The 25,868-nt window shown below is 39.7% G+C and overlaps 2 protein-coding genes across 3 annotated transcripts in view; one reads left to right on the top strand and one right to left on the bottom strand.

Annotated features, from left to right (window-relative positions):
- Positions 1 to 8,582, top strand: part of CLCN2 (chloride voltage-gated channel 2) — a 385,429-nt gene extending 376,847 nt beyond the window's left edge. Inside the window, exons 21-23 of the mRNA XM_053710346.1 lie at positions 7,342 to 7,446; positions 7,525 to 7,611; positions 7,972 to 8,582. Coding sequence (XP_053566321.1) covers positions 7,342 to 7,446; positions 7,525 to 7,611; positions 7,972 to 8,160 — 381 coding nt within the window. The 3' untranslated portion in view covers positions 8,161 to 8,582. The remainder of the gene's footprint in view (positions 1 to 7,341; positions 7,447 to 7,524; positions 7,612 to 7,971) is intronic.
- A 903-nt stretch (positions 8,583 to 9,485) lies between these two features.
- Positions 9,486 to 25,868, bottom strand: part of FAM131A (family with sequence similarity 131 member A) — a 270,102-nt gene continuing 253,719 nt past the window's right edge. For both annotated transcript variants that reach the window (XM_053710347.1, XM_053710348.1), the window contains one exon: positions 9,486 to 10,681. In XM_053710347.1, the coding sequence (XP_053566322.1) occupies positions 10,269 to 10,681 (413 nt within the window). In that variant the 3' untranslated portion in view covers positions 9,486 to 10,268. The remainder of the gene's footprint in view (positions 10,682 to 25,868) is intronic.

The following is a 25,868-nucleotide window of genomic DNA, read 5'->3' as shown; positions in this document are numbered from 1 at the left end:
ATTTTCAGCATCGGAACACACTATCACGTGGGTAGCACTGGGGTTCAAAACACCGAGGGTCTTCACCTAACTAGCTTAAAGCTGTAATTCACAATATTGCACTCACAACCATCACGGATTGGACACCACTGAACGAGAGGCACCCGATTATCTCTCTCTCTTTTTTCGCTTTTTTTTTCACTTTTCCTCACGACAGCTCCCCTGCACTTCACTCCTTCCTTCCCCGCTTCTTTTTTTTTTTTTTTTTTTTTTTCCCCTGCATCCACCCGATTGGGCTTAAAGCACCATCACGTTCTTAGCACTTCTAGTGTCACATAGCACGTCCTCACCAACCCCCTTATTGGGTTCTTTCTTTTTCCCTCGGTGTTTATGGATAAATTTATTACTTCACCATCACTCACGAGTAAATCCAATTTAGACATGACAGCCAAAAACAAGGATCGCAGGAACAAGAACCTTACAGGAACACAGGCAGAGACAATTACAGAAACAACACCCTCAAAATTTCAAAATATTTCGAGCTCACATGAAACACAAAACCTCGTAGCCAGTATACTAGAAGCCATTGCCCCAAAATTTGACTCGCTAAAAAATGAAATTAGACAGGATATATCGCTTCTGACCCTAGAGGTCAGACAATTCTCAAATAGAATCCAAGAAGCAGAGCAGAGAATCTCAGACCTAGAAGATACAACAAATACATATGTGGCAAAAACTGAAGACAATCAGCTTATGATTTCTAAACTTCAGGCTAAAATTGAAGACTTAGAAAATAGAGCAAGGAGGAATAATTTTAGGATTATAGGCCTCCCAGAGTCATTCAAACAAGACGAGCTTATGCAGGTTATGACACAAGTTTTACCCCAAATGTTAAAAATACCCCCAACACAAACTCCCATACTGATCGAAAGGGTTCACAGATTGGGGAGAGCTCCTGATACCTCAAATAATCTGGCTAGACCGAGACCTGTTATCGCTAAGTTCCTGAACTTTCAGGATAAGATGATGTTCCTTGAATTTTATCGCAAAAATCAACCCATCTCCTATAATGAAAACAAAATTTTGTTATTCCAGGACTTCTCCATAGAGACCTCCTTGAGGAGGAGGGAGCTCTCCCCGGTCTGTGGCAAAATGTTGAAACTGGGCTGGCAGGCTACTGTCATCTTCCCAGCAAGACTTAAACTTACACTAGAAGGTCAAACATTTTTTTATGACTCAGCAGAAGAAGCTGAGAAAAAGATAACTGAATATGGGGCTAAAAGATAAATCCTCACAAGTTAGACAAATAGCTAGAACTAATGACTACATGTTATATAGTGTCGTTAAGGATAATTTATTTCTTTTTCTTTCTTCTTTTTTTTTTTTTTTTTTCTCTCTCTTTCCCCTTCTCTCCCTCCTCCCCACCTCGATGTGCGCCCTCCTCTCCATAGACTAACTCTTACACAATTATCATCGTTAGAGATTTAAAAATAATTTCATGAATAAGGATATTAAAATTACCTCATGGAACATAGGTGGGATTGTATCACCAATTAAGCGAAAAACAATACTGGCACATTTACAGAAAACAAACACCCACATAGCGTTAATCCAAGAAACTCATCTTAATAGTGAAGAATCGCTAAAACTGAAAACTTCCTGGGTGGCGGAATGCATCTTCGCTCCCTCAGTTAACAGGAAAAAGGGAGTGGCTATTCTCATAGGGAAGAAGTTAAACTATGAAAAATTAGGCACATTGATTGATCCACTTAGCAGGTTCATAATATTAAAATTAAAGATTTCAAACTCAATCTACACTATTTGTAATCTGTACGCACCTAATATAATTGAATATGGATTTTGGGACTCTCTCCAATCAAAAATTCTGCAAATAGCGGAAGGTCATATAATCATAGCAGGGGACTTTAATATGTCACCGCGAGCCCCTTTAGATAGATTAAGAAGTGGAGGGACACAGAGGATAAACAAGAAAGACAAGCTAGAGAGCAAAATATTTAAAACAATCATGCGGAATTTAGCAGTCAGAGACATTTGGAGGGTACAAAATCCTGACATTAGAAATTACACATGCTACTCCAAAACAACTAAATCTCTATCCAGGATTGACCTTATGTTAATCAATGATAGTCTATACCAAAAGGGGGTTAAAGCACAAATTGCAGAAATCCTGATTTCTGACCATGCACCAATCACTTTGAATATCCCAGATCTAAAAACAGTAGTCAGAAGGCAAAGCTTTTTCTTCCCTAAATATCTGAATAAGAACATAAAGTTTAGAGAGTGGCTCAAAGGAAAATGGGAAGACTACCTTCATAACAATAAAAACTCGGTCTCTAGCCCAGTTATTTTTTGGGAAGCAGCAAAAGCGGTATTGAGGGGGGACATAATCGCATATATAGCAAACATTAAAAGGGAAACCCGCTTGAGAGAGACACAAGTAATCACTACGGTAACTAATGCTTACAATAGATATTTGAATCTCTCTACAGACGAGAACTGGAAGAGATACATCAAAGCTAAAGAGGATAGAGATACTTTTTTAACTCTTACTTCTACACAAGCAAACTTAAGATACCAAGCTAACCTTTATAAATATGGCAATAAATCAGGCAAATTGTTGGCTAAATTAGTAAAAAAACTTGAGATCCTCGAAAATAGTTGAAGCAATACAAATTAATGGCAAACTACTTACCTCACCAGAGGAAATAACCGAATCTTTTTTCCAATATTATAACTCAGTCTATTCGGCCAATCCAGTCAACATGAATATAAGGGAAAGCTTTTGGGAAGATATTGATATTACAAAAATCTCTCCCGAATTTAACCAGACACTGAACGCTCCTATAACAGAATTAGAAGTAACGCAGGCAATTCAAGCTTTGAAAGGAGAGAAAGCACCAGGTCCTGACGCTCTACCAAATGAATTTTACAAAAGTTTGGACAAAACAATCGTCCCTCAACTAACTATCCTTTTTAACCATTTGTTCCAACAAAATAATCAAATACCCTCTAGCTTCCTAGCATCACACACCATTCTCATACCTAAAGCAGGGAAAGATCCACAATGCAGAGAATCTTATAGACCTATCGCATTGTTGAACACGGACTATAAGATATTCGCTTCAATTCTAGCCAAAAGATTGCAAAAAGGTTTAGCTGAGGTTATTCATAGTGACCAAGTAGGATTTCTTTCAAAAAGGAGTTCCTCATCTAAAATCAGACAACTTCTTCTATCAATCGATTATTTTAAAAACAATGAAAGCAAGCTCGGCCAGAATCTCTCGGACGCAGCGGTAATAGCAATCGATGCAGAGAAGGCCTTCGATCGAGTTAGCCATGATCATATTTTAAACACACTGAAGCAATACGGTTTTCAAGATAAATTTCTGAACTTAGTAAATAATTTATGCTCCCAGGCATCATCAAAACTAATTATGCATGGGCAAGAATCTAAGAGTATTCGATTAGAGCAAGGCACGAGACAAGGATGTCCACTCTCGCCGCTCTTGTTTGATTTGGCGATTGAACCCCTAGCCATAAAAATTAGAAAACACATTGAAGGCATTAAAATATACAATAAAGAGCTGAAAGTGGCTTTATACGCGGACGATCTGCTAGTATATGTTTCTAATACTTCCAAGTGTATTCCAGAAGTGCTCAAAATAATTGACCAATTTGGATATTTTGCAGGGTATAGAATGAATAAACAAAAAACAGAATTACTCTGGCTAAAAAAGACCGATACCTCATATATAAATAATCCATTTAAGACAGTTATTGATTCATTCAGATACCTAGGGATAATAGTCTCAGCCAATCCTCAAGAATGGTACTCCCTAAATATCATCCCAACGATTGTAAACGCTATTACATTAATGAGAGACTGGCAAAATTTGCCTCTCTCTCTTTCGGGGCGTACCGCTTTATATAAAATGGTAATTCTACCAAAGATATCATATATTCTCCAAAATCTCCCGCTATTTATAAAAACACAAGATATTAAGAAATTTAATAAGGCGCTTCGTAAATTTATATGGCAGTCAAGAAAACCTAGAATCGCATTGCAGAGATTATACCTGGCAAAACAATATGCTGGGCTAGCTCTTCCAAACTTATATCTTTATAACTTAGTCTTTTTAGGCCGAATTGCGGCAGATTGGGTAGCTGAAGCCGACTATTTCACGGATAATGGGTTAGAAAACAGTATAAGCTATCCTCTGAAGCCAGTTTCTCTATTACATACACCTTCCCACTTAATTCCTAAACAGGTAAAGACTCTTAAAACACAATATGTAATAATACAAGCATGGAAAAAGATCGGAGCATTAGCAGGAATAAATACGAATATTCCTAGATACCAAACTCTTATAGGTAACCCAGAATTCCAAGAGGGTTCTCAAGCTCCACATCTGAAGAGATGGCGGGAACAAGGGCTCAAATTAGCCTCACAGCTATATCATTTAGAGTCAGGAATTATTAAATCTTTCCAAGAACTGAAATTGGAATTCAATCTTGACAACCAAGACTTTTTTGCATATCTGCAAGCCAGACATTATACTAGCCAACTGCAAGTTCAATTTAGCTGGAAATGGACCTGGGGGAAATTGGAATCATGGCCAACCTTGATTAAGGCAGGTCAGTGTTCGATTTCTCCATGGTACACCTATCTTAATTCTAAAGAAGGCAGCAATAACATAGAGAAACTAGCTCAAAAATGGTCAGACCAACTGGCTATGAACATAGATAAGGAATTGCACATTATGAAATCCCTTATACTCCTTCGTGACACCACTATTGCTGAAACCTGGAGAGAGTCCCATATAAAGCTCCTATACCAAACATACTACACACCAGATAAAGCCTACAGATGGAACAACAATGATTTCAATAAATGCCCAAAATGTAGCTTAGTGGCCGCAGACTTAATGCATATGGTGTGGTCATGCCCAAAAACTAAACAATTCTGGAATAGACTAGAATACTGGTTATTAAAAAGGGTGAAAGCTGATCTGTTTAAATTTAATCCTCTAAATATAATCCTTCTGGCAAGAAATAAGGAAAATTTCAAAGACGCCAAAATAATTAATTTAGTTATATTGGCCGCAAGAAATTTAATATTTAAAAAGTGGAAAACCAGATTCATACCCACAATACATGAAGTAAAAAACTACCTTAAGAAACAATACCGGATAAAGCAACTTGCCACAGATCTGAATTCCGAGCGAGAAATTGTAATTTTCTTTAGTAAATGGTCAAAATTCATTAAAAGCTTTTCTCTGGAGGAAATAGAGTATATGATAGCTCCATTCCAAAGTTCTGAAATAGTTCAATTGGGCATTTGGTAGTGATGGTATGGTATGGGTAAGAGAGGGGGGAGGAAGAGAAGCTATGTCCTTTCCTTTTTTTTTTTTCCTCTTCTTTCTTTCCATATTCTTCTTTTTTGTTTGTTTTTCATTTAAAAAAAAAGAAAAAGTTAAAAACTCCAACAATGTTTCACAAAGCTGAGGTGAATATAATGGATAATGTATTATAGACAACCCTAATTGTATGAAACACTTATGTATTAATAAGGTTGAATGGACACAAATATTGTAATGCTGGGTTCTTGTGTTTTTTACTTTTGTTGATTTTTGTCCGTATCGTTATACAGTTTTGGTTGGATTGTTCTATTATTGAATTGTGACATTGTTGGTATAAAATAAAAATATTAAAAAAAAAAAAAAATTGCATGCTCTATCTGAATCATTAAAGAAAAAAATTGGGTTCAGTGTCCCTTTAAGAGCCGTGATGCACTGCTGGGAGCTAGTTGGTAATTATTGGCTGGACATATATATGCCTCCTGTCACTGGCTCACCATATGTGTTCAGCTAGTTCCCAGCAGTGCATTGCTGATACTGAGCCTACTCTGCAAAAAAGGATACCAAGAGAAAGAAGCAAGATGGTTTAAAATGTCATGCTCTGTCTTAATAATAAAAACTTGAAGAGACATTAAACACTTAATACATGCCACAGGCATTGTATTGACGGTATTCCCGCCACCTTCTAGTGATTGGTGCTGCCATGTTGAAAATGTTGTTTTTGCTGCATTCCAGTGCTGATGGGTTTGCATGTGTGCAGCAAGTCTCCTTCAGATAGTGCAGTGAATGGAATGTGTGTTTAATGCCCCTTCAATTTTGACTTGAGTTCTGATAAAGGAGAGATGTTCATGGTAAAAAAATAAATGCTGGAGGGGGACACCATAAAAGGATTCTAGGTTATAAAGTTGCGTGTGTTAGAGATCTTATTTTCTTTTGTCAAAGTATTTTAGCAAACTGTCTAGTAAGTCGTCACCAAAACACCGGAAACTGAAATGTCCCTGAGTGTTAGCTAAATATATAAGGCTTTCTATGCATAAATGCATTACAAATATGGAACAAGAAAAATGTAGATAAAAATAAACAGCAATACGCTTTTTCATTCAAAATGTTTTTAACATGTTCAGTGCACATTCATAAGCATGATAGAAAGTTTTAATTTTATGTCCCTTTAATTCATAATATGAATATTTTTGGACTGCTATTGGATAAAATACAAGATTTTCATTCCACTTTATCATAAAGATGATGAATATTCTAATACCTTGGGATGGATGTCTATTTAAAAGATTGTTTCTAATCATAAAACATAATATTTAAGCCTTTTTTATCATGTGGTGAATGTTCACAAGTCGTCACACGTGGGAATTTCCCTAGTGACCACTAGGAGGAGGCAAGATACCCCAACATACTAGATCTTTAAAAATCTCACCCACTTCCCCTGAATCTTCTTTTTCTCATCTGCTTGGCTATATGTATGACTAAGGATTATGGGGAAGTGGGAGGGATATAAAGTTCTGGTATGTTGGGGTATCTTTTGCCTCCACCTAATGGTCAGGAAGGGAATTCCCACACATGATGGCTGGTGGACTCTCACCATAACACAATTAATTAATCAGGTAAGCATAACTTTTATTTTGCATTGTGATAAACAGCTAAAAACATTGCAAAGGTTTTGTGCTAAATTTTTACAGCTGCTTTGGGAAGTCTAGTTTGGTAAATAGTAACAGTATTTATAGTGATATATTGTATTAATATGTGCTCTTATTTCCTTAGTTATTCTCATAGTATCATTCACAAGGTTACATCTTTCAAATATGTGCTTTGAAAATAACCTTTAGAACTTCTGACAGGGAATGCTACACGTTCAGAATGAGACACAGTCATTCATTTCCATGAACCACTTATGTAATGTAGATATCGTGACACAAATGGTGCCTGAAGTACAATCATATTTTAAAGTTTACAATATGTATCTCACCCACAGATATTAGAGTGGGAAGAGCTGCAACTGGAAGAACCAATTAACTTTAACAACTGCAAAATAGACCCTGCACCTTTCCAGCTGGTGGAGAGAACGTCATTGCATAAAGTATGTAGAAATCATAGAATTTATATGCCTATTGTTTTGCTTTTATTGTATTTACCCGTATTATCTACTTCCATGTAGGCACATACAGTTTTCTCGTTGCTGGGGATGGATCATGCATATGTGACAAGTATAGGACGTCTCATTGGAATGGTGACCTTGAGAGAGGTAAACCCCACATAGTATAGTGAGTGTATGTATGTACATATATATATATCAGTCATTAAAAACTGATGTAACCACGGCTAGCATTCTAAAGTGGTTGTAGTTTTATTTAACTAAAGTACACCCAGAATATAAGTAGCCTATATTAACAGTTGGCAACCACTTAACACTGATCTACCCTCACATTTTCTTCTATGTTTTAACTCACAATACTCAGTTATTTGTGTGGCAGTATTAAACATATTTGTCTTAAGTTTTGGTTTCACAAAACTTAGTAATTGATTAGTAATTTTGTTGTGTTAGACAGTGCTAAGTTCCCACAGTTTACATATTTTTAATCCATGTTTTCTTGTTTGTTTGCAGCTCCGTAAAGCTATAGAGGGCTCAGTAACTGTAAAAGGTGCAAAAGTGCGCCCCCCGTTAGCCAGCTTCAGAGATAGCACTACAAGTGGCAGCGATACAGAGACCACAAGCATTCACAAACTGTGGGAAAGAAGCCAGCGGCATCTCCTTCCGCGTGAATCAAGCCCTTCTGATAGCGATGACAAATGACAGAGGTCTCCATATACTGATGTTCTTTACTTGCCCACTGGGGAACTATAGGATTAAATCTTTGCCATCAATTCATACTTTGACTGTCAAAATCATTGTTGATCCTTCCGATTTTTGTCTTCCACCTTGGGGAGCAACAGAAGTTGGTTTAACAGGACTGGCTTCCCCTACACAAGTGCCTTATTACTTCACACTGAAGTGAACTTGGAGTTTGTGATTTAAAAAAATGAGTAAGGAGAAGATGAGTAAGAGCTACAAGGGGTGTGATCTTGCACAAAGGAACTTAGAAGGAGCTGACCATAAATCTATAACCCACCCCCCTCACATCTCAGCTCCTGTATTGGGTGGTGGAAGTTTTACCATGTTCATTACCCACTGCCACCCATTTTCTAGTCATTTAATAAAAACATTTTTTAATTGAGTGAATCTTGTCTTTGCTATAGCTGTTACATTTGGTTTATCAAGCAAGACATGGCACTTCCATGTTTTTTCCAACTATATCTGTAATCTAGCGAGTTAACACGTCTGTATTACTTATGAACTACATTTTATAACGGGTATAGCCATAACAGGTTGTAAATCGTAACAGCAGCTATAGTGCTCGTGTTGATGGAAGCATAAGCAATAAAGTAGTAGTAGTAGTGTAGACTTGGAGTTAAAATATTTATATAGTTTAATATATTTATATTATGTACCCGTCACCTGGTGTGCAGCCGGTCTATCATCCATTCCTTATTTTCTCTTGTTAAGAGAGCAATAGATTTGTGTGCAGCACTAGTGGATGTGTACTGGGAAGAACTGCAGAGTACCACATGTGATTAGTGCATGGCAAACACCATTGCACTCATAATCCCACCTTTTTACCCGTTTTTAACAACAAACCAGTGTATGTTATTTTTCTGGTCTCATCAACTGCATAGCAATGCCACTCTAGATGTGACAAATTGCACATGAATTTTCATCCGTTTTACAGAGTTGATGAGATAGTGAAGCAAGTCTTTCTCTTTCTTACACCTTCATTGTCAAGCCTATCTAAATGTGTTTGTTGATGAGTGTCAATTAATTACTATACAACTGAGAATGTCAGGTGTTGCTGATCGTAGAAAGACACATATTTCTCTTAATTGTGAGACCAGTTCCAAGTAGCTTCTTTGTAGAGCTTATAATACACCACAGAAACTACCTAAGAGAACATTTCACATAGGGGCTCTGAAAGCCACTCCCCCCCAACTAGTGTTAAACATGTTAGCACTGCATATAAGTAATTTGTAGAAACATTTGTGAATAACTGTTCACCATCATCCACAAAAACACAGGAAACAAAATTACAAACAGCTCATGTTACTGCACAAGACCTTCCAAGAGCAGCAGACAGACACTTACAAAACGCTAGAAAAGGGAAGTTAACCCTGCACGCTGCATGCGCCCCCAAAGCCACAGAGTGGAGGGTTCCCACAGTGTCACCGGAGTTCCATAAGTCCTTTACAGAGAGGCAGTGACAGTCCTTAGTCTGCACTTATTTCACAGGATCCAGAACATACTCCATGATTCCCCATCAAGCACATTTGGGGGCTGGATTCTGTGGTGCAATGGAGTGGGAAACCTTAGAGTCCCAAACAGATATGGGAGGTGACGAGTATAAGCCATGCTACCACTGTACCCCATCCATAGACCCGCAAGCCAGTGCAAGTTAAGGAGCACTGGGGCATTGTGGGGTGCAGGACATGCACATAACAGCTCTGAGTACCCCATCAAGCCAATATGGTGCCAAAGGGTAACGATCATGCACATCAGGTCAAAGATTAAAAGTAAAAAGCTCAAAAAGTAGAAAACAGTCAAATAGAAGAGTAGTAGGAATTAATGAGCGATGGAGGATGCATTAATTGAAAATATTTTTGGAAGAGAGAATGCAAGAATGTAAATAAAGAATATTATAGGTATAATGCAGAAAGATGCAAATACAAAAGTGAGAAACATGAGTGGTACAGATTAATGCCCTCTGGTTTGTATAGTTTTTTTTGTTGAGATAAAAAAAAAATGAGATGAAGATGAGAGGGACGGACAGGTAGCAGAGATGGGAGGGGTTACAGTGGCAGTCTGAGTGCAGGTCAGGGCTGGTCTTCCTCCTCCTCTTCATCAAGAGATACCACTCCAGAAGACATTACATCTGAGCCCTTCCTTTGCAAAGTTAGCCCCCCAGAACCCTGGTTTATGACAGGGAAGTGAATCAGCTCATCCTCACTGGGACTTAAACAGGACTCTGAGAAAGACATGGAATAGGAAGAGTCCTCAAACTCCAGGTCCCTGAGCCGCCCATAGGGACCTAAGGCTGAAGGAGGCTTGGTCAGCTGAGACTCCTCCACTAGCTGAGGTGGCGAATCCAAAAGAAGCTGCTGCTGTTCCTCCTCTAGACTGCACAGACTGGAACACAGCGTCTCAGGGGACAGAGTGCGTGAGGAGTCACTGTCACAGCAACATAGTCGTGAGGACATCAAATCTTTTTGCACAGGGGCCAGAAAATCTGTAAAATGAAGAAGAAAAAATGATCAGTTATGTTCCTTAAAGAGCATATACAAGTTTGGCAAGGAAGGAATTTGATATCAGATGAATTTAGAGACAGATGAGTTTTGGTGTTAGGGTATATGCTGCAAGACGTTTACAGATAATTGCCAGATAACACAGTTAAATGTCATCACACTTTTAAACTATACAAGTTGGAAGTGATCTGACATATTGTTTAGTTTCCATCTTGATTGCCAAGTTAAATTCAAGATGTTATTAACACAAGTTGAAGTGGTGTACATTATTATAAGGTTATTTTCCAATAACACCATCATGGAAAGCCATTTTTTTAACAAATGACTATTTTTAGTCCTGAGCACCACATGTAATAATGTTATATGTTATAGATTCTTGCAAATACTGCTCCCTCTAGTGCTTAACAATATACAACATTGTTAAAAACAAACACTGATGCAATATAGTGCTCAGGTCATGTGCATGCTCTGGAACCTACCTAGGATAAGGGGAGACCAAAGTAAATGATATAATAGAGCATGTACTTTTAAACAACTTTTTAATTTACTTCTATCTTAATCATAAATATTTAAAGTAGCATAAAACCCACAATTTTTCTTTCAAGATTCAGCTAGATAATAGAGTATACAATTTTAAACAAATTTCAAAATTACTTCTAGTTTGTTTTCTACTCTTGGTATTCTTTGTTGAACAGCATACCTAGGTAGGTTCAGCTGGGAGCTGAATTGGTGGCTGCACACAAATGCCTCTTTTTATTGGCTTACTAATGTAGTGTGTTGTGCTAGCTCCCAGTAGTGCATTGCTGCTCTTTCAATAAAGGATACCAAAAGAATGAAGCAAAATTAAAAATAGAAGGAAATTGGAAAGTTGTTTAAAAATCTATGCTCTATCTGAATCATTAAAGGAAAAACAATTAACGCCAGCTAATTTGAGGCTTGTCCAGTCTGTGCTGTGCCCCATTGGAAAAACATCAGAACTCACTTAAAGACATTCACTATATTTGAGAAGTATAAGGGATAAATAATCACTTGCAATTATTTTGTATATGAGTTTGTGTTTCTTTTTTATTTCAGGTTTTGCCTTTAATCTCACTAAGGATATGTAAAATTTGTAACCATTTCAAGTAATTTCCCTCCTATATTATTCACAAATAAAATATTATTATTATTTATTTATTTATAAAGCGCCAACAGATTCCGCAGCGCTGTCCATAGGTACAAAGATAAAAGTACAATACAATAAAAAAGACACCAGACAAAGTTTAACAAACAAATACAGGATGAATTGAGGGCCCTGTTCCCGTGGGAACTTACAATCTAGATGGGTAGGAGGGTGAGAAACAATATGAATCTAAATTATAATGTGAATAAAACACATTTTATTTCACCTGATGTTATGCAACACTAATTCACATTATAATGCAGATTATGGGGCCCATTTATCAAGCTCCGAACGGAGCTTGTGGGCCCGTGTCTTCAGACTCGCCAGAAACAGCAGTTATGAAGCAGCGGTCTAAAGACCGCTGCTCCGTAACCCTATCCGCCTGCTCTGATGAGGAGGACAGGAATCGCCACAATTCAACCCGATCAAATACGATCGGGTTGATTGACACCTCCCTGCTGGTGGCCGATTGGCTGCGAGTCAGCAGGGGGCGGCGTTGCACCAGCAGCTCTTGTGAGCTGCAGGTGCAATGCTGAATACAGAGAGCGTATTGCTCTCCGCATTCAGCGAGGTCCGCAAGACCTTTGATAAATTGGCCCCTATTTGTCATTAGTGAAGACAATAGGTAGGAAAGTGAATTGAAATAAATTATACACAAAGCAATTTGTACACAGTTTAGTTTAAGAAAAACTAGTATTCATGCCTCACCATTTAAAAGCTACAGAGGTTTATTCAAATAAAATATTTTTATTGATGTTTAAAAAAAGTATACAGTATTTGAAAATATAGACAATTTCATAACTGCTTCTGAAAGTGGGAGACACAGGGGTGTTTCCAGGGTATGTCTGAAGCCTTTGTGAAATGCTGTAAGTATTTTAAAACAAGCTGGTCCTGCTGATTTTTCTTGCCAGCGGTATGCAGGTGAAGTTTGCTCAAAATTCACAATACACTTATTTAAACTGATAAAAAATGTATGTATGCTAAACTATAATCAAAAGCAGGTTAAACTGTAGTGAAAACATTTCAGTTTAATTTATAATTGATGCAAACTGAGCCTTTATATCAGCCCCAGGTGTTTTCCAGTTAACTTCTACTACTTTGTGAAATTCAGTATCCCAGAAAGCTTAATTACTTTCTATGGAAGGCATCTCTCATCTATCTGGAACTTCCAGGTTCTGGCTTGTTTCTTATAAAATTAAGTGAGTTCAGCCCCTGTGAAGTCTGCACGGTAATTTCTCTCCAAACTAGAGAAACATTGCTTATTGGACCCATAAAAAGTAATGATGCTCTCTTGGAAACTGAAGCTGTCTGTTTTTCTTTTTTTTTAAATAAAACTGAAAAACTAAGTGCAGTGTAATTTGCAAAATATACACAATCACATACATATACAAAGTATGATCCTAGTTTGTTAAAGTTACACAGAAACTGTAAAAGCATATTTAGAATTTGCAAACTTAGAATCCTAAATATACTGCTGTATACAAAATAAAATAAAAAGCATAAAGTGTATATGCAGCAGAACTGTCATGTCATGCAGTGCTATATTGCACTGGGCTTGTCTCTCCTTGATATACAGAAATGAAGGGAACACCCCTTAGAGAAGTATAGCAAAAATGGCCTTTTAAGAATTTCACTTTCACTTGCAGTGCTGGTGGATCATTTTAGATCGAGCTTTAGATCATCAGAACTTAGATGTGAAGGAGAGACACATACATTACAATATAAAGATCAAAAAAAGCCTGAGATATTATGCGATTCCTTTCCATGATTGATCATAAGCGGAGCTCTTACTCATCACCTAATTTAAGCACAGCACTAATCTCTCCCTACATTCACTTTTTTCTTATCTTCATCACCCCTGACCTGCCTTTCTCATCCCTTAACTATTTAAAAGGACATGAAACACATTTTTTTCTTTTATGATTCAGATAGAGCATGTTCTTTTAAACACTTTCAAATGTATTTCTATTATCTAATTTGTTTCAATCTATCTGAATCATAAAAAAATGGGGTTTTATAGCTCTTTAATTTGTTCACTCATCTATCGCTATTTACACCGGTATACAATCTATTCTCTTCATCAGTACCTGGTGCTTCAATACGGCACTTTACCTTCCAACTTTCTCTAGCCTACAGCTTCATGTCTGATGTGCACATTCATTATCTAAATTGGTGCTGACAATATATCTATCTATACCTGTACATTTCTCTAATGCTGCATAGAGACAGCATATGAAGGATTCATTATCAATTGGATATAAAATTGCTTATTGTAGCTTCTTCTACAATTACATGATTTTCATTTACAAGTTCTAACCCCTTATTGAAAGGCTGAATATATTAAAGCTCTGTTCCATATTCTGATCCATTATTCATCCATTGAAGATGCACAATATAAACATTCAAGACTATGATAGCTCAGCAGCCCAAAGTTAGGTCACTTGACAAACAGCATCTGTTGCCCACCAGCTTTATGAAGCCTAACGTTCATGGAAGCTGCTGTAGAAAAAACAGAATTTATGTTTACCTGATAAATTACTTTCTCCAACGGTGTGTCCGGTCCACGGCGTCATCCTTACTTGTGGGATATTCTCTTCCCCAACAGGAAATGGCAAAGAGCCCAGCAAAGCTGGTCACATGATCCCTCCTAGGCTCCGCCTTCCCCAGTCATTCGACCGACGTAAAGGAGGAATATTTGCATAGGAGAAACCATATGATACCGTGGTGACTGTAGTTAAAGAAAATAAATTATCAGACCTCATTAAAAAACCAGGGCGGGCCGTGGACCGGACACACCGTTGGAGAAAGTAATTTATCAGGTAAACATAAATTCTGTTTTCTCCAACATAGGTGTGTCCGGTCCACGGCGTCATCCTTACTTGTGGGAACCAATACCAAAGCTTTAGGACACGGATGAAGGGAGGGAGCAAATCAGGTCACCTAGATGGAAGGCACCACGGCTTGCAAAACCTTTCTCCCAAAAATAGCCTCAGAAGAAGCAAAAGTATCAAACTTGTAAAATTTAGTAAAAGTGTGCAGTGAAGACCAAGTCGCTGCCTTACATATCTGATCAACAGAAGCCTCGTTCTTGAAGGCCCATGTGGAAGCCACAGCCCTAGTGGAATGAGCTGTGATTCTTTCAGGAGGCTGCCGTCCGGCAGTCTCGTAAGCCAATCTGATGATGCTTTTAATCCAAAAAGAGAGAGAGGTAGAAGTTGCTTTTTGACCTCTCCTTTTGCCAGAATAAACAACAAACAAGGAAGATGTTTGTCTAAAATCCTTTGTAGTATCTAAATAGAATTTTAGAGCACGAACAACATCCAAATTGTGCAACAAACGTTCCTTCTTTGAAACTGGATTCGGACACAAAGAAGGCACGACTATCTCCTGGTTAATGTTTTTGTTAGAAACAACTTTCGGAAGAAAACCAGGTTTAGTACGTAAAACCACCTTATCTGCATGGAACACCAGATAAGGAGGAGAACACTGCAGAGCAGATAATTCTGAAACTCTTCTAGCAGAAGAAATTGCAACCAAAAACAAAACTTTCCAGGATAATAACTTAATATCAACGGAATGTAAGGGTTCAAACGGAACCCCCTGAAGAACTGAAAGAACTAAATTGAGACTCCAAGGAGGAGTCAAAGGTTTGTAAACAGGCTTGATTCTAACCAGAGCCTGAACAAAGGCTTGAACATCTGGCACAGCTGCCAGTTTTTTGTGAAGTAACACAGACAAGGCAGAAATCTGTCCCTTCAAGGAACTAGCAGATAATCCTTTCTCCAAACCTTCTTGAAGGAAGGATAGAATCTTAGGAATTTTTACCTTGTCCCAAGGGAATCCTTTAGATTCACACCAACAGATATATTTTTTCCATATTTTGTGGTAAATTTTTCTAGTTACAGGCTTTCTGGCCTGAACAAGAGTATCAATGACAGAATCTGAGAACCCTCGCTTTGATAAGATCAAGCGTTCAATCTCCAAGCAGTCAGTTGGAGTGAGACCAGATTCGGATGTTCGAACGGACCTTGAACAAGAAGGTCTCGTCTCAAAGGTAGCTTCCATGGTGGAGCCGATGACATATTCACCAGGTCTGCATACCAAGTCCTGCGTGGCCACGCAGGAGCTATCAAGATCACCGATGCTCTCTCCTGATTGATCCTGGCTACCAGCCTGGGGATGAGAGGAAACGGCGGGAATACATAAGCTAGTTTGAAGGTCCAAGGTGCTACTAGTGCATCTACTAGAGTCGCCTTGGGATCTCTGGATCTGGACCCGTAGCAAGGAACCTTGAAGTTCTGACGAGAGGCCATCAGATCCATGTCTGGAATGCCCCACAATTGAGTGATTTGGGCAAAGATTTCCGGATGGAGTTCCCACTCCCCCGGATGAAATGTCTGACGACTCAGAAAATCCGCTTCCCAATTTTCCACTCCTGGGATGTGGATTGCAGACAAGTGGCAGGAGTGAGTCTCCGCCCATTGAATGATTTTGGTCACTTCTTCCATCGCCAGGGAACTCCTTGTTCCCCCCTGATGGTTGATGTACGCAACAGTCGTCATGTTGTCTGATTGAAACCGTATGAACTTGGCCTTTGCTAGCTGAGGCCAAGCCTTGAGAGCATTGAGTATCGCTCTCAGTTCCAGAATATTTATCGGTAGAAGAGATTCTTCCCGAGACCAAAGACCCTGAGCTTTCAGGGGTCCCCAGACCGCGCCCCAGCCCACCAGACTGGCGTCGGTCGTGACAATGACCCACTCTGGTCTGCGGAAGCTCATCCCCTGTGACAGGTTGTCCAGGGACAGCCACCAACGGAGTGAATCTCTGGTCCTCTGATTTACTTGTATCGTCGGAGACAAGTCTGTATAGTCCCCATTCCACTGACTGAGCATGCACAGTTGTAATGGTCTTAGATGAATGCGTGCAAAAGGAACTATGTCCATTGCCGCTACCATCAAACCTATTACTTCCATGCACTGCGCTATGGAAGGAAGAGGAACAGAATGAAGTATTTGACAAGAGTTCAGAAGTTTTGATTTTCTGGCCTCTGTCAGAAAAATCCTCATTTCTAAGGAGTCTATTATTGTTCCCAAGAAGGGAACCCTTGTTGACGGAGACAGAGAACTTTTTTCTGCGTTCACTTTCCACCCGTGAGATCTGAGAAAGGCCAGGACAATGTCCGTGTGAGCCTTTGCTTGAGGAAGGGACGACGCTTGAATCAGAATGTCGTCCAAGTAAGGTACTACTGCAATGCCCCTTGGTCTTAGCACCGCTAGAAGGGACCCTAGTACCTTTGTGAAAATCCTTGGAGCAGTGGCTAATCCGAACGGAAGTGCGACAAACTGGTAATGCTTGTCCAGGAATGCGAACCTTAGGAACCGATGATGTTCCTTGTGGATAGGAATATGTAGATACGCATCCTTTAAATCCACCGTGGTCATGAATTGACCTTCCTGGATGGAAGGAAGAATAGTTCGAATGGTTTCCATTTTGAACGATGGAACCTTGAGAAACTTGTTTAGGATCTTGAGATCTAAGATTGGTCTGAATGTTCCCTCTTTTTTGGGAACTACGAACAGATTGGAGTAGAACCCCATCCCTTGTTCTCCTAATGGAACAGGATGAATCACTCCCATTTTTAACAGGTCTTCTACACAATGTAAGAATGCCTGTTTTTTTATGTGGTCTGAAGACAATTGAGATCTGTGGAACCTCCCCCTTGGGGGAAGCCCCTTGAATTCCAGAAGATAACCTTGGGAGACTATTTCTAGCGCCCAAGGATCCAGAACATCTCTTGCCCAAGCCTGAGCGAAGAGAGAGAGTCTGCCCCCCACCAGATCCGGTCCCGGATCGGGGGCCAACATCTCATGCTGTCTTGGTAGCAGTGGCAGGTTTCTTGGCCTGCTTTCCTTTGTTCCAGCCTTGCATTGGTCTCCAGGCTGGCTTGGCTTGAGAAGTATTACCCTCTTGCTTAGAGGACGTAGCACTTGGGGCTGGTCCGTTTCTGCGAAAGGGACGAAAATTAGGTTTATTTTTGGCCTTGAAAGACCTATCCTGAGGAAGGGCGTGGCCCTTGCCCCCAGTGATATCAGAGATAATCTCTTTCAAGTCAGGGCCAAACAGCGTTTTCCCCTTGAAAGGAATGTTAAGCAATTTGTTCTTGGAAGACGCATCCGCTGACCAAGATTTTAACCAAAGCGCTCTGCGTGCCACAATAGCAAAACCAGAATTTTTCGCCGCTAACCTAGCCAATTGCAAAGTGGCGTCTAGGGTGAAAGAATTAGCCAATTTGAGAGCACGAATTCTGTCCATAATCTCCTCATAAGAAGAAGAATTATTATTGATCGCCTTTTCTAGCTCATCGAACCAGAAACACGCGGCTGTAGTGACAGGAACAATGCATGAAATTGGTTGTAGAAGGTAACCTTGCTGAACAAACATCTTTTTAAGCAAACCTTCTAATTTTTTATCCATAGGATCTTTGAAAGCACAACTATCTTCTATGGGTATAGTGGTGCGTTTGTTTAGAGTAGAAATCGCCCCCTCGACCTTGGGGACTGTCTGCCATAAGTCCTTTCTGGGGTCGACCATAGGAAACAATTTTTTAAATATGGGGGGAGGGACGAAAGGTATACCGGGCCTTTCCCATTCTTTATTTACAATGTCCGCCACCCGCTTGGGTATAGGAAAAGCTTCGGGGGGCCCCGGGACCTCTAGGAACTTGTCCATTTTACATAGTTTCTCTGGAATGACCAAATTCTCACAATCATCCAGAGTGGATAACACCTCCTTAAGCAGAGCGCGGAGATGTTCCAATTTAAATTTAAATGTAATCACATCAGGTTCAGCTTGTTGAGAAATTTTCCCTGAATCTGAAATTTCTCCCTCAGACAAAACCTCCCTGGCCCCCTCAGACTGGTGTAGGGGCCCTTCAGAACCAATATCATCAGCGTCCTCATGCTCTTCAGTATTTTCTAAAACAGAGCAGTCGCGCTTTCGCTGATAAGTGGGCATTTTGGCTAAAATGTTTTTGATAGAATTATCCATTACAGCCGTTAATTGTTGCATAGTAAGGAGTATTGGCGCGCTAGATGTACTAGGGGCCTCCTGTGTGGGCAAGACTGGTGTAGACGAAGGAGGGGATGATGCAGTACCATGCTTACTCCCCTCACTTGAGGAATCATCTTGGGCATCATTTTCTCTAAATTTTGTGTCACATAAATCACATCTATTTAAATGAGAAGGAACCTTGGCTTCCCCACATTCAGAACACAGTCTATCTGGTAGTTCAGACATGTTAAACAGGCAAAAACTTGATAACAAAGTACAAAAAACGTTTTAAGATAAACCGTTACTGTCACTTTAAATTTTAAACTGAACACACTTTATTACTGCAATTGCGAAAAAGTAAGAAGGAATTGTTCAAAATTCACCAAAATTTCACCACAGTGTCTTAAAGCCTTAAAAGTATTGCACAACAAATTTGGAAGCTTTAACCCTTAAAATAACGGAACCGGAGCCGTTTTTATATTTAACCCCTTTACAGTCCCTGGTATCTGCTTTGCTGAGACCCAACCAAGCCCAAAGGGGAATACGATACCAAGTCTTTTCTATGTATCAGAGCTCCTCACACATGCATCTGCATGTCATGCTTCTCAAAAACAAGTGCGCAATACAGGCGCGAAAATGAGACTCTGCCTATGATTAGGGAAAGCCCCTAGAGAATAAGGTGTCCAATACAGTGCCTGCCGGTTATTTTACATAATTCCCAAGATTAAAATAATTCCTCAAGGCTATGGAGTATAAAATATAAATCGATTTAGCCCAGAAAATGTCTACAGTCCCAGGCCTAGATTTAGAGTTCGGCGGTAAAAGGGCTGTTAACGCTCCGCGGGCTTTTTTCTGGCCGCACCATAAATTTAACTCTGGTATCGAGAGTTAAAACAAATGCTGCGTTAGGCTCCAAAAAAGGAGCGTAGAGCATTTTTACCGCAAATGCAACTCTCGATACCAGAGCTGCTTACGGACGCGGCCGGCCTCAAAAACGTGCTCGTGCACGATTCTCCCATAGGAAACAATGGGGCTGTTTGAGCTGAAAAAAAACCTAACACCTGCAAAAAAGCAGCGTTCAGCTCCTAACGCAGCCCCATTGTTTCCTATGGGGAAACACTTCCTACGTCTGCACCTAACACTCTAACATGTACCCCGAGTCTAAACACCCCTAGCCTTACACTTATTAACCCCTAATCTGCCGCCCCCCGCTATCGCTGACCCCTGCATTACACTTTTAACCCCTAATCTGCCGCTCCGTAAACCGCCGCCACCTACGTTATCCCTATGTACCCCTAATCTGCTGCCCTAACATCGCCGACCCCTATGTTATATTTATTAACCCCTAATCTGCCCCCCACAACGTCGCCGACACCTACCTACACTTATTAACCCCTAATCTGCCGAGCGGACCTGAGCGCTATTATAATAAAGTTATTAACCCCTAATCCGCCTCACTAACCCTATCATAAATAGTATTAACCCCTAATCTGCCCTCCCTAACATCGCCGACACCTACCTTCAATTATTAACCCCTAATCTGCCGACCGGAGCTCACCGCTATTCTAATAAATGTATTAACCCCTAAAGCTAAGTCTAACCCTAACACTAACACCCCCCTAAGTTAAATATAATTTTTATCTAACGAAATAAATTAACTCTTATTAAATAAATTATTCCTATTTAAAGCTAAATACTTACCTGTAAAATACATCCTAATATAGCTACAATATAAATTATAATTATATTATAGCTATTTTAGGATTAATATTTATTTTACAGGTAACTTTGTATTTATTTTAACCAGGTACAATAGCTATTAAATAGTTAAGAACTATTTAATAGTTACCTAGTTAAAATAATTACAAATTTACCTGTAAAATAAATCCTAACCTAAGATATAATTAAACCTAACACTACCCTATCAATAAAATAATTAAATAAACTACCTACAATTAACCTAACACTACACTATCAATAAATTAATTAAACACAATTGCTACAAATAAATACAATTAAATAAACTATCTAAAGTACAAAAAATAAAAAAGAACTAAGTTACAGAAAATAAAAAAATATTTACAAACATAAGAAAAATATTACAACAATTTTAAACTAATTACACCTACTCTAAGCCCCCTAATAAAATAACAAAGCCCCCCAAAATAAAAAATTCCCTACCCTATTCTAAAATACAAAAATTACAAGCTCTTTTACCTTACCAGCCCTGAACAGGGCCCTTTGCGGGGCATGCCCCAAGAATTTCAGCTCTTTTGCCTGTAAAAAAAAACATACAATACCCCCCCCCCAACATTACAACCCACCACCCACATACCCCTAATCTAACCCAAACCCCCCTTAAATAAACCTAACACTAATCCCCTGAAGATCTTCCTACCTTGTCTTCACCATCCAGGTATCACCGATCCGTCCTGGCTCCAAGATCTTCATCCAACCCAAGCGGGGGTTGGCGATCCATAATCCGGTGCTCCAAAGTCTTCCTCCTATCCGGCAAGAAGAGGACATCCGGACCGGCAAACATCTTCTCCAAGCGGCATCTTCTATGTTCTTCCATCCGATGACGACCGGCTCCATCTTGAAGACCTCCAGCGCGGATCCATCCTCTTCTTCCGACGACTAGACGACGAATGACGGTTCCTTTAAGGGACGTCATCCAAGATGGCGTCCCTCGAATTCCGATTGGCTGATAGGATTCTATCAGCCAATCGGAATTAAGGTAGGAATTTTCTGATTGGCTGATGGAATCAGCCAATCAGAATATAGTTCAATCCGATTGGCCGATCCAATCAGCCAATCAGATTGAGCTCGCATTCTATTGGCTGATCGGAACAGCCAATAGAATGCGAGCTCAATCTGATTGGCTGATTGGATCAGCCAATCGGATTGAACTTGATTCTGATTGGCTGATTCCATCAGCCAATCAGAAAATTCCTACCTTAATTCCGATTGGCTGATAGAATCCTATCAGCCAATCGGAATTCGAGGGACGCCATCTTGGATGACGTCCCTTAAAGGAACCGTCATTCGTCGTCTAGTCGTCGGAAGAAGAGGATGGATCCGCGCTGGAGGTCTTCAAGATGGAGCCGGTCGTCATCGGATGGAAGAACATAGAAGATGCCGCTTGGAGAAGATGTTTGCCGGTCCGGATGTCCTCTTCTTGCCGGATAGGAGGAAGACTTTGGAGCACCGGATTATGGATCGCCAACCCCCGCTTGGGTTGGATGAAGATCTTGGAGCCAGGACGGATCGGTGATACCTGGATGGTGAAGACAAGGTAGGAAGATCTTCAGGGGATTAGTGTTAGGTTTATTTAAGGGGGGTTTGGGTTAGATTAGGGGTATGTGGGTGGTGGGTTGTAATGTTGGGGGGGGGGTATTGTATGTTTTTTTTTACAGGCAAAAGAGCTGAAATTCTTGGGGCATGCCCCGCAAAGGGCCCTGTTCAGGGCTGGTAAGGTAAAAGAGCTTGTAATTTTTGTATTTTAGAATAGGGTAGGGAATTTTTTATTTTGGGGGGCTTTGTTATTTTATTAGGGGGCTTAGAGTAGGTGTAATTAGTTTAAAATTGTTGTAATATTTTTCTTATGTTTGTAAATATTTTTTTATTTTCTGTAACTTAGCTCTTTTTTATTTTTTGTACTTTAGATAGTTTATTTAATTGTATTTATTTTTAGCAATTGTGTTTAATTAATTTATTGATAGTGTAGTGTTAGGTTAATTGTAGGTAATTGTAGGTAGTTTATTTAATTATTTTATTGATAGGGTAGTGTTAGGTTTAATTATATCTTAGGTTAGGATTTATTTTACAGGTAAATTTGTTATTATTTTAACTAGGTAACTATTAAATAGTTCTTAACTATTTAATAGCTATTGTACCTGGTTAAAATAATTACAAAGTTGCCTGTAAAATAAATATTAATCCTAAAATAGCTATAATATAATTATAATTTATATTGTAGCTATATTAGGATTTATTTTACAGGTAAGTATTTAGCTTTAAATAGGAATTATTTATTTAATAAGAGTTAATTTATTTCGTTAGATAAAAATTATATTTAAGTTAGGGGGGTGTTAGTGTTAGGGTTAGACTTAGCTTTAGGGGTTAATCAATTTATTAGAATAGCGGTGAGCTCCGGTCGTCAGATTAGGGGTTAATAATTGAAGGTAGGTGTCGGCGATGTTAGGGAGGGCAGATTAGGGGTTAATACTATTTATGATAGGGTTAGTGAGGCGGATTAGGGGTTAATAACTTTATTATAGTAGCGCTCAGGTCCGCTCGGCAGATTAGGGGTTAATAAGTGTAGGTAGGTGTCGGCGACGTTGTGGGGGGCAGATTAGGGGTTAATAAATATAACATAGGGGTCGGCGATGTTAGGGGCAGCAGATTAGGGGTACATAGGGATAACGTAGGTGGCGGCGATTTGCGGTCGGAAGATTAGGGGTTAATTATTTTAAGTAGCTTGCGGCGACGTTGTGGGGGGCAAGTTAGGGGTTAATAAATATAATATAGGGGTCGGCGGGGTTAGGGGCAGCAGATTAGGGGTACATAAGTATAACGTAGGTGGCGGTCGGCAGATTAGGGGTTAAAAATTTTAATCGAGTGGCGGCGATGTGGGGGGAGCTCGGTTTAGGGGTACATAGGTAGTTGATGGGTGTTAGTGTACTTTAGGGTACAGTAGTTAAGAGCTTTATAAACCGGCGTTAGCCAGAAAGCTCTTAACTCCTGCTATTTTCAGGCGGCTGGAATCTTGTCGTTAGAGCTCTAACGCTCACTGCAGAAACGACTCTAAATACCGGCGTTAGAAAGATCCCATTGAAAAGATAGGCTACGCAAATGGCGTAGGGGGATCTGCGGTATGGAAAAGTCGCGGCTGAAAAGTGAGCGTTAGACCCTTTAATCACTGACTCCAAATACCAGCGGGCGCCCAAAACCAGCGTTAGGAGCCTCTAACGCTGGTTTTGACGGCTACCGCCGAACTCTAAATCTAGGCCTTAGAAAGCCCTTGTGAAGCCCTTTTTTTCTTTCTGTAATAAAAATGGCTTACCGGATCCCATAGGGAAAATGACAGCTTCCAGCATTACATCGTCTTGTTAGAATGTGTCATACCTCAAGCAGCAAAAGTCTGCTCACTGTTCCCCCAACTGAAGTTAATTCCTCTCAACAGTCCTGTGTGGAACAGCCATCGATTTTAGTAACGGTTGCTAAAATCATTTTCCTCTTACAAACAGAAATCTTCATCTCTTTTCTGTTTCAGAGTAAATAGTACATACCAGCACTATTTTAAAATAACAAACTCTTGATTGAATAATAAAAACTACAGTTAAACACTAAAAAACTCTAAGCCATCTCCGTGGAGATGTTGCCTGTACAACGGCAAAGAGAATGACTGGGGAAGGCGGAGCCTAGGAGGGATCATGTGACCAGCTTTGCTGGGCTCTTTGCCATTTCCTGTTGGGGAAGAGAATATCCCACAAGTAAGGATGACGCCGTGGACCGGACACACCTATGTTGGAGAAATCTATAGTACACCCTCAGGTGTTTATTGATTGTTTTATTATGTCAAATATCAGAAACTCAAAACTCCTAGTGTCCTGCCGGCATCCTATCATCGTTATCCTCTTAGGAGCGCAATTAATAGCATCATGGAACAAAACCTAAGGATATGCATATTTTATAAGCAGAATATACTCTGAAGTATAACCACACATTTCATTATCCTACAGATGGAGAGCAGCAGATTACAGAGAAATAAAACTTGTTTTTTAATCAGTTGCATTTAACAGAGCATTTTATAACATATTGCAGTTTTTGTTCTTATGCTTGAGGCCTGTTGCTGTAAACCAATATAGCTTATCAGCCAGTGAGCAATCAGTCCTTAAAGGGAGTAACAATAAGGGCTAGATCACCAGTGGAGCGCTATCATTTGCACGCGAGAGATATTGGGTTTTCACAACCGTTTGCATGCAAGCTAAATTTTGTTTGTAATTATAAAGTAAATGCGAACTCGTGAGCACAATCACGATTTACGCTAAAATGATAACTGCGACTTCTTTTATGCTTCTCAGAGTAGATAACAAACAAGGAAGAAGTTTGTCTAAAATCCTTAGTAGCTTGAAGATAAAACTTCAAAGCTCGAACCACATCCAGATTATGAAGTAAACGTTCCTTTGAAGAAGGATTAGGACATAAGGAAGGAACCTCAATCTCCTGATTGATGTTACGATCAGACACCACCTTAGGAAGAAAACCCAAGCGGGTACGTAAAACATAATTATCAGTGTGGAACACCAGATAAGGAAGCTCACATTGCAAGGCAGACATTTCAGAAACTTTGCGTGCCGACGCAATAGCCAATAGAAAAAGAACCTTCCAGGACAACAATTTGATGTCAATCTAATGCAAAGGCTCACACGGAGCCCGTTGCAAAAATTTAAGAACAAGATTCAAACTCCAATTGTGGAGAATTAGATCTAAACACAGGTCTGATCCTGATCAGAGCCTTAATAAGGATTGCACGTCAGGGAGCTCTGAGAGCCACTTGTGCAGCAAAACAGAAAGGGACGAAATCTGTCCCCTCAGGGAAATGGCAGAAAGGCCCTTCTCCAGACCCTCCTGGAGAAAGGAAAGAATCCTGGCAGCCTTGACCTTATGCCAGGCGAAACCACGCTCTTCACACCAGAATAAGTAAGCTCTCCACGCCTTATAATAAATACGACGAGTAACAGACTTACGAGCCTGAATGAGAGTATCCATAACCCTCTCAGAAAAACCTTTTGGCTAAGACTAAGCGTTCAATCTCCACGCAGTCAGCCTCAGAGAATCTAGATTTTGACAAACAAAAGGACCCTGTTCCCTCAGATCCCTGCGACAAGGTAACTTCCACGGAGGAGATGAGGATATTCTCACCAGATCCGCGAACCACATCCTTCGTGGCCACG

The sequence above is a fragment of the Bombina bombina genome, chromosome 4, assembly GCF_027579735.1.
Source record: "Bombina bombina isolate aBomBom1 chromosome 4, aBomBom1.pri, whole genome shotgun sequence".
Taxonomy (NCBI): Eukaryota; Metazoa; Chordata; class Amphibia; order Anura; family Bombinatoridae; genus Bombina; species Bombina bombina.
This window is presented reverse-complemented; position numbering and strand designations above follow the sequence as displayed.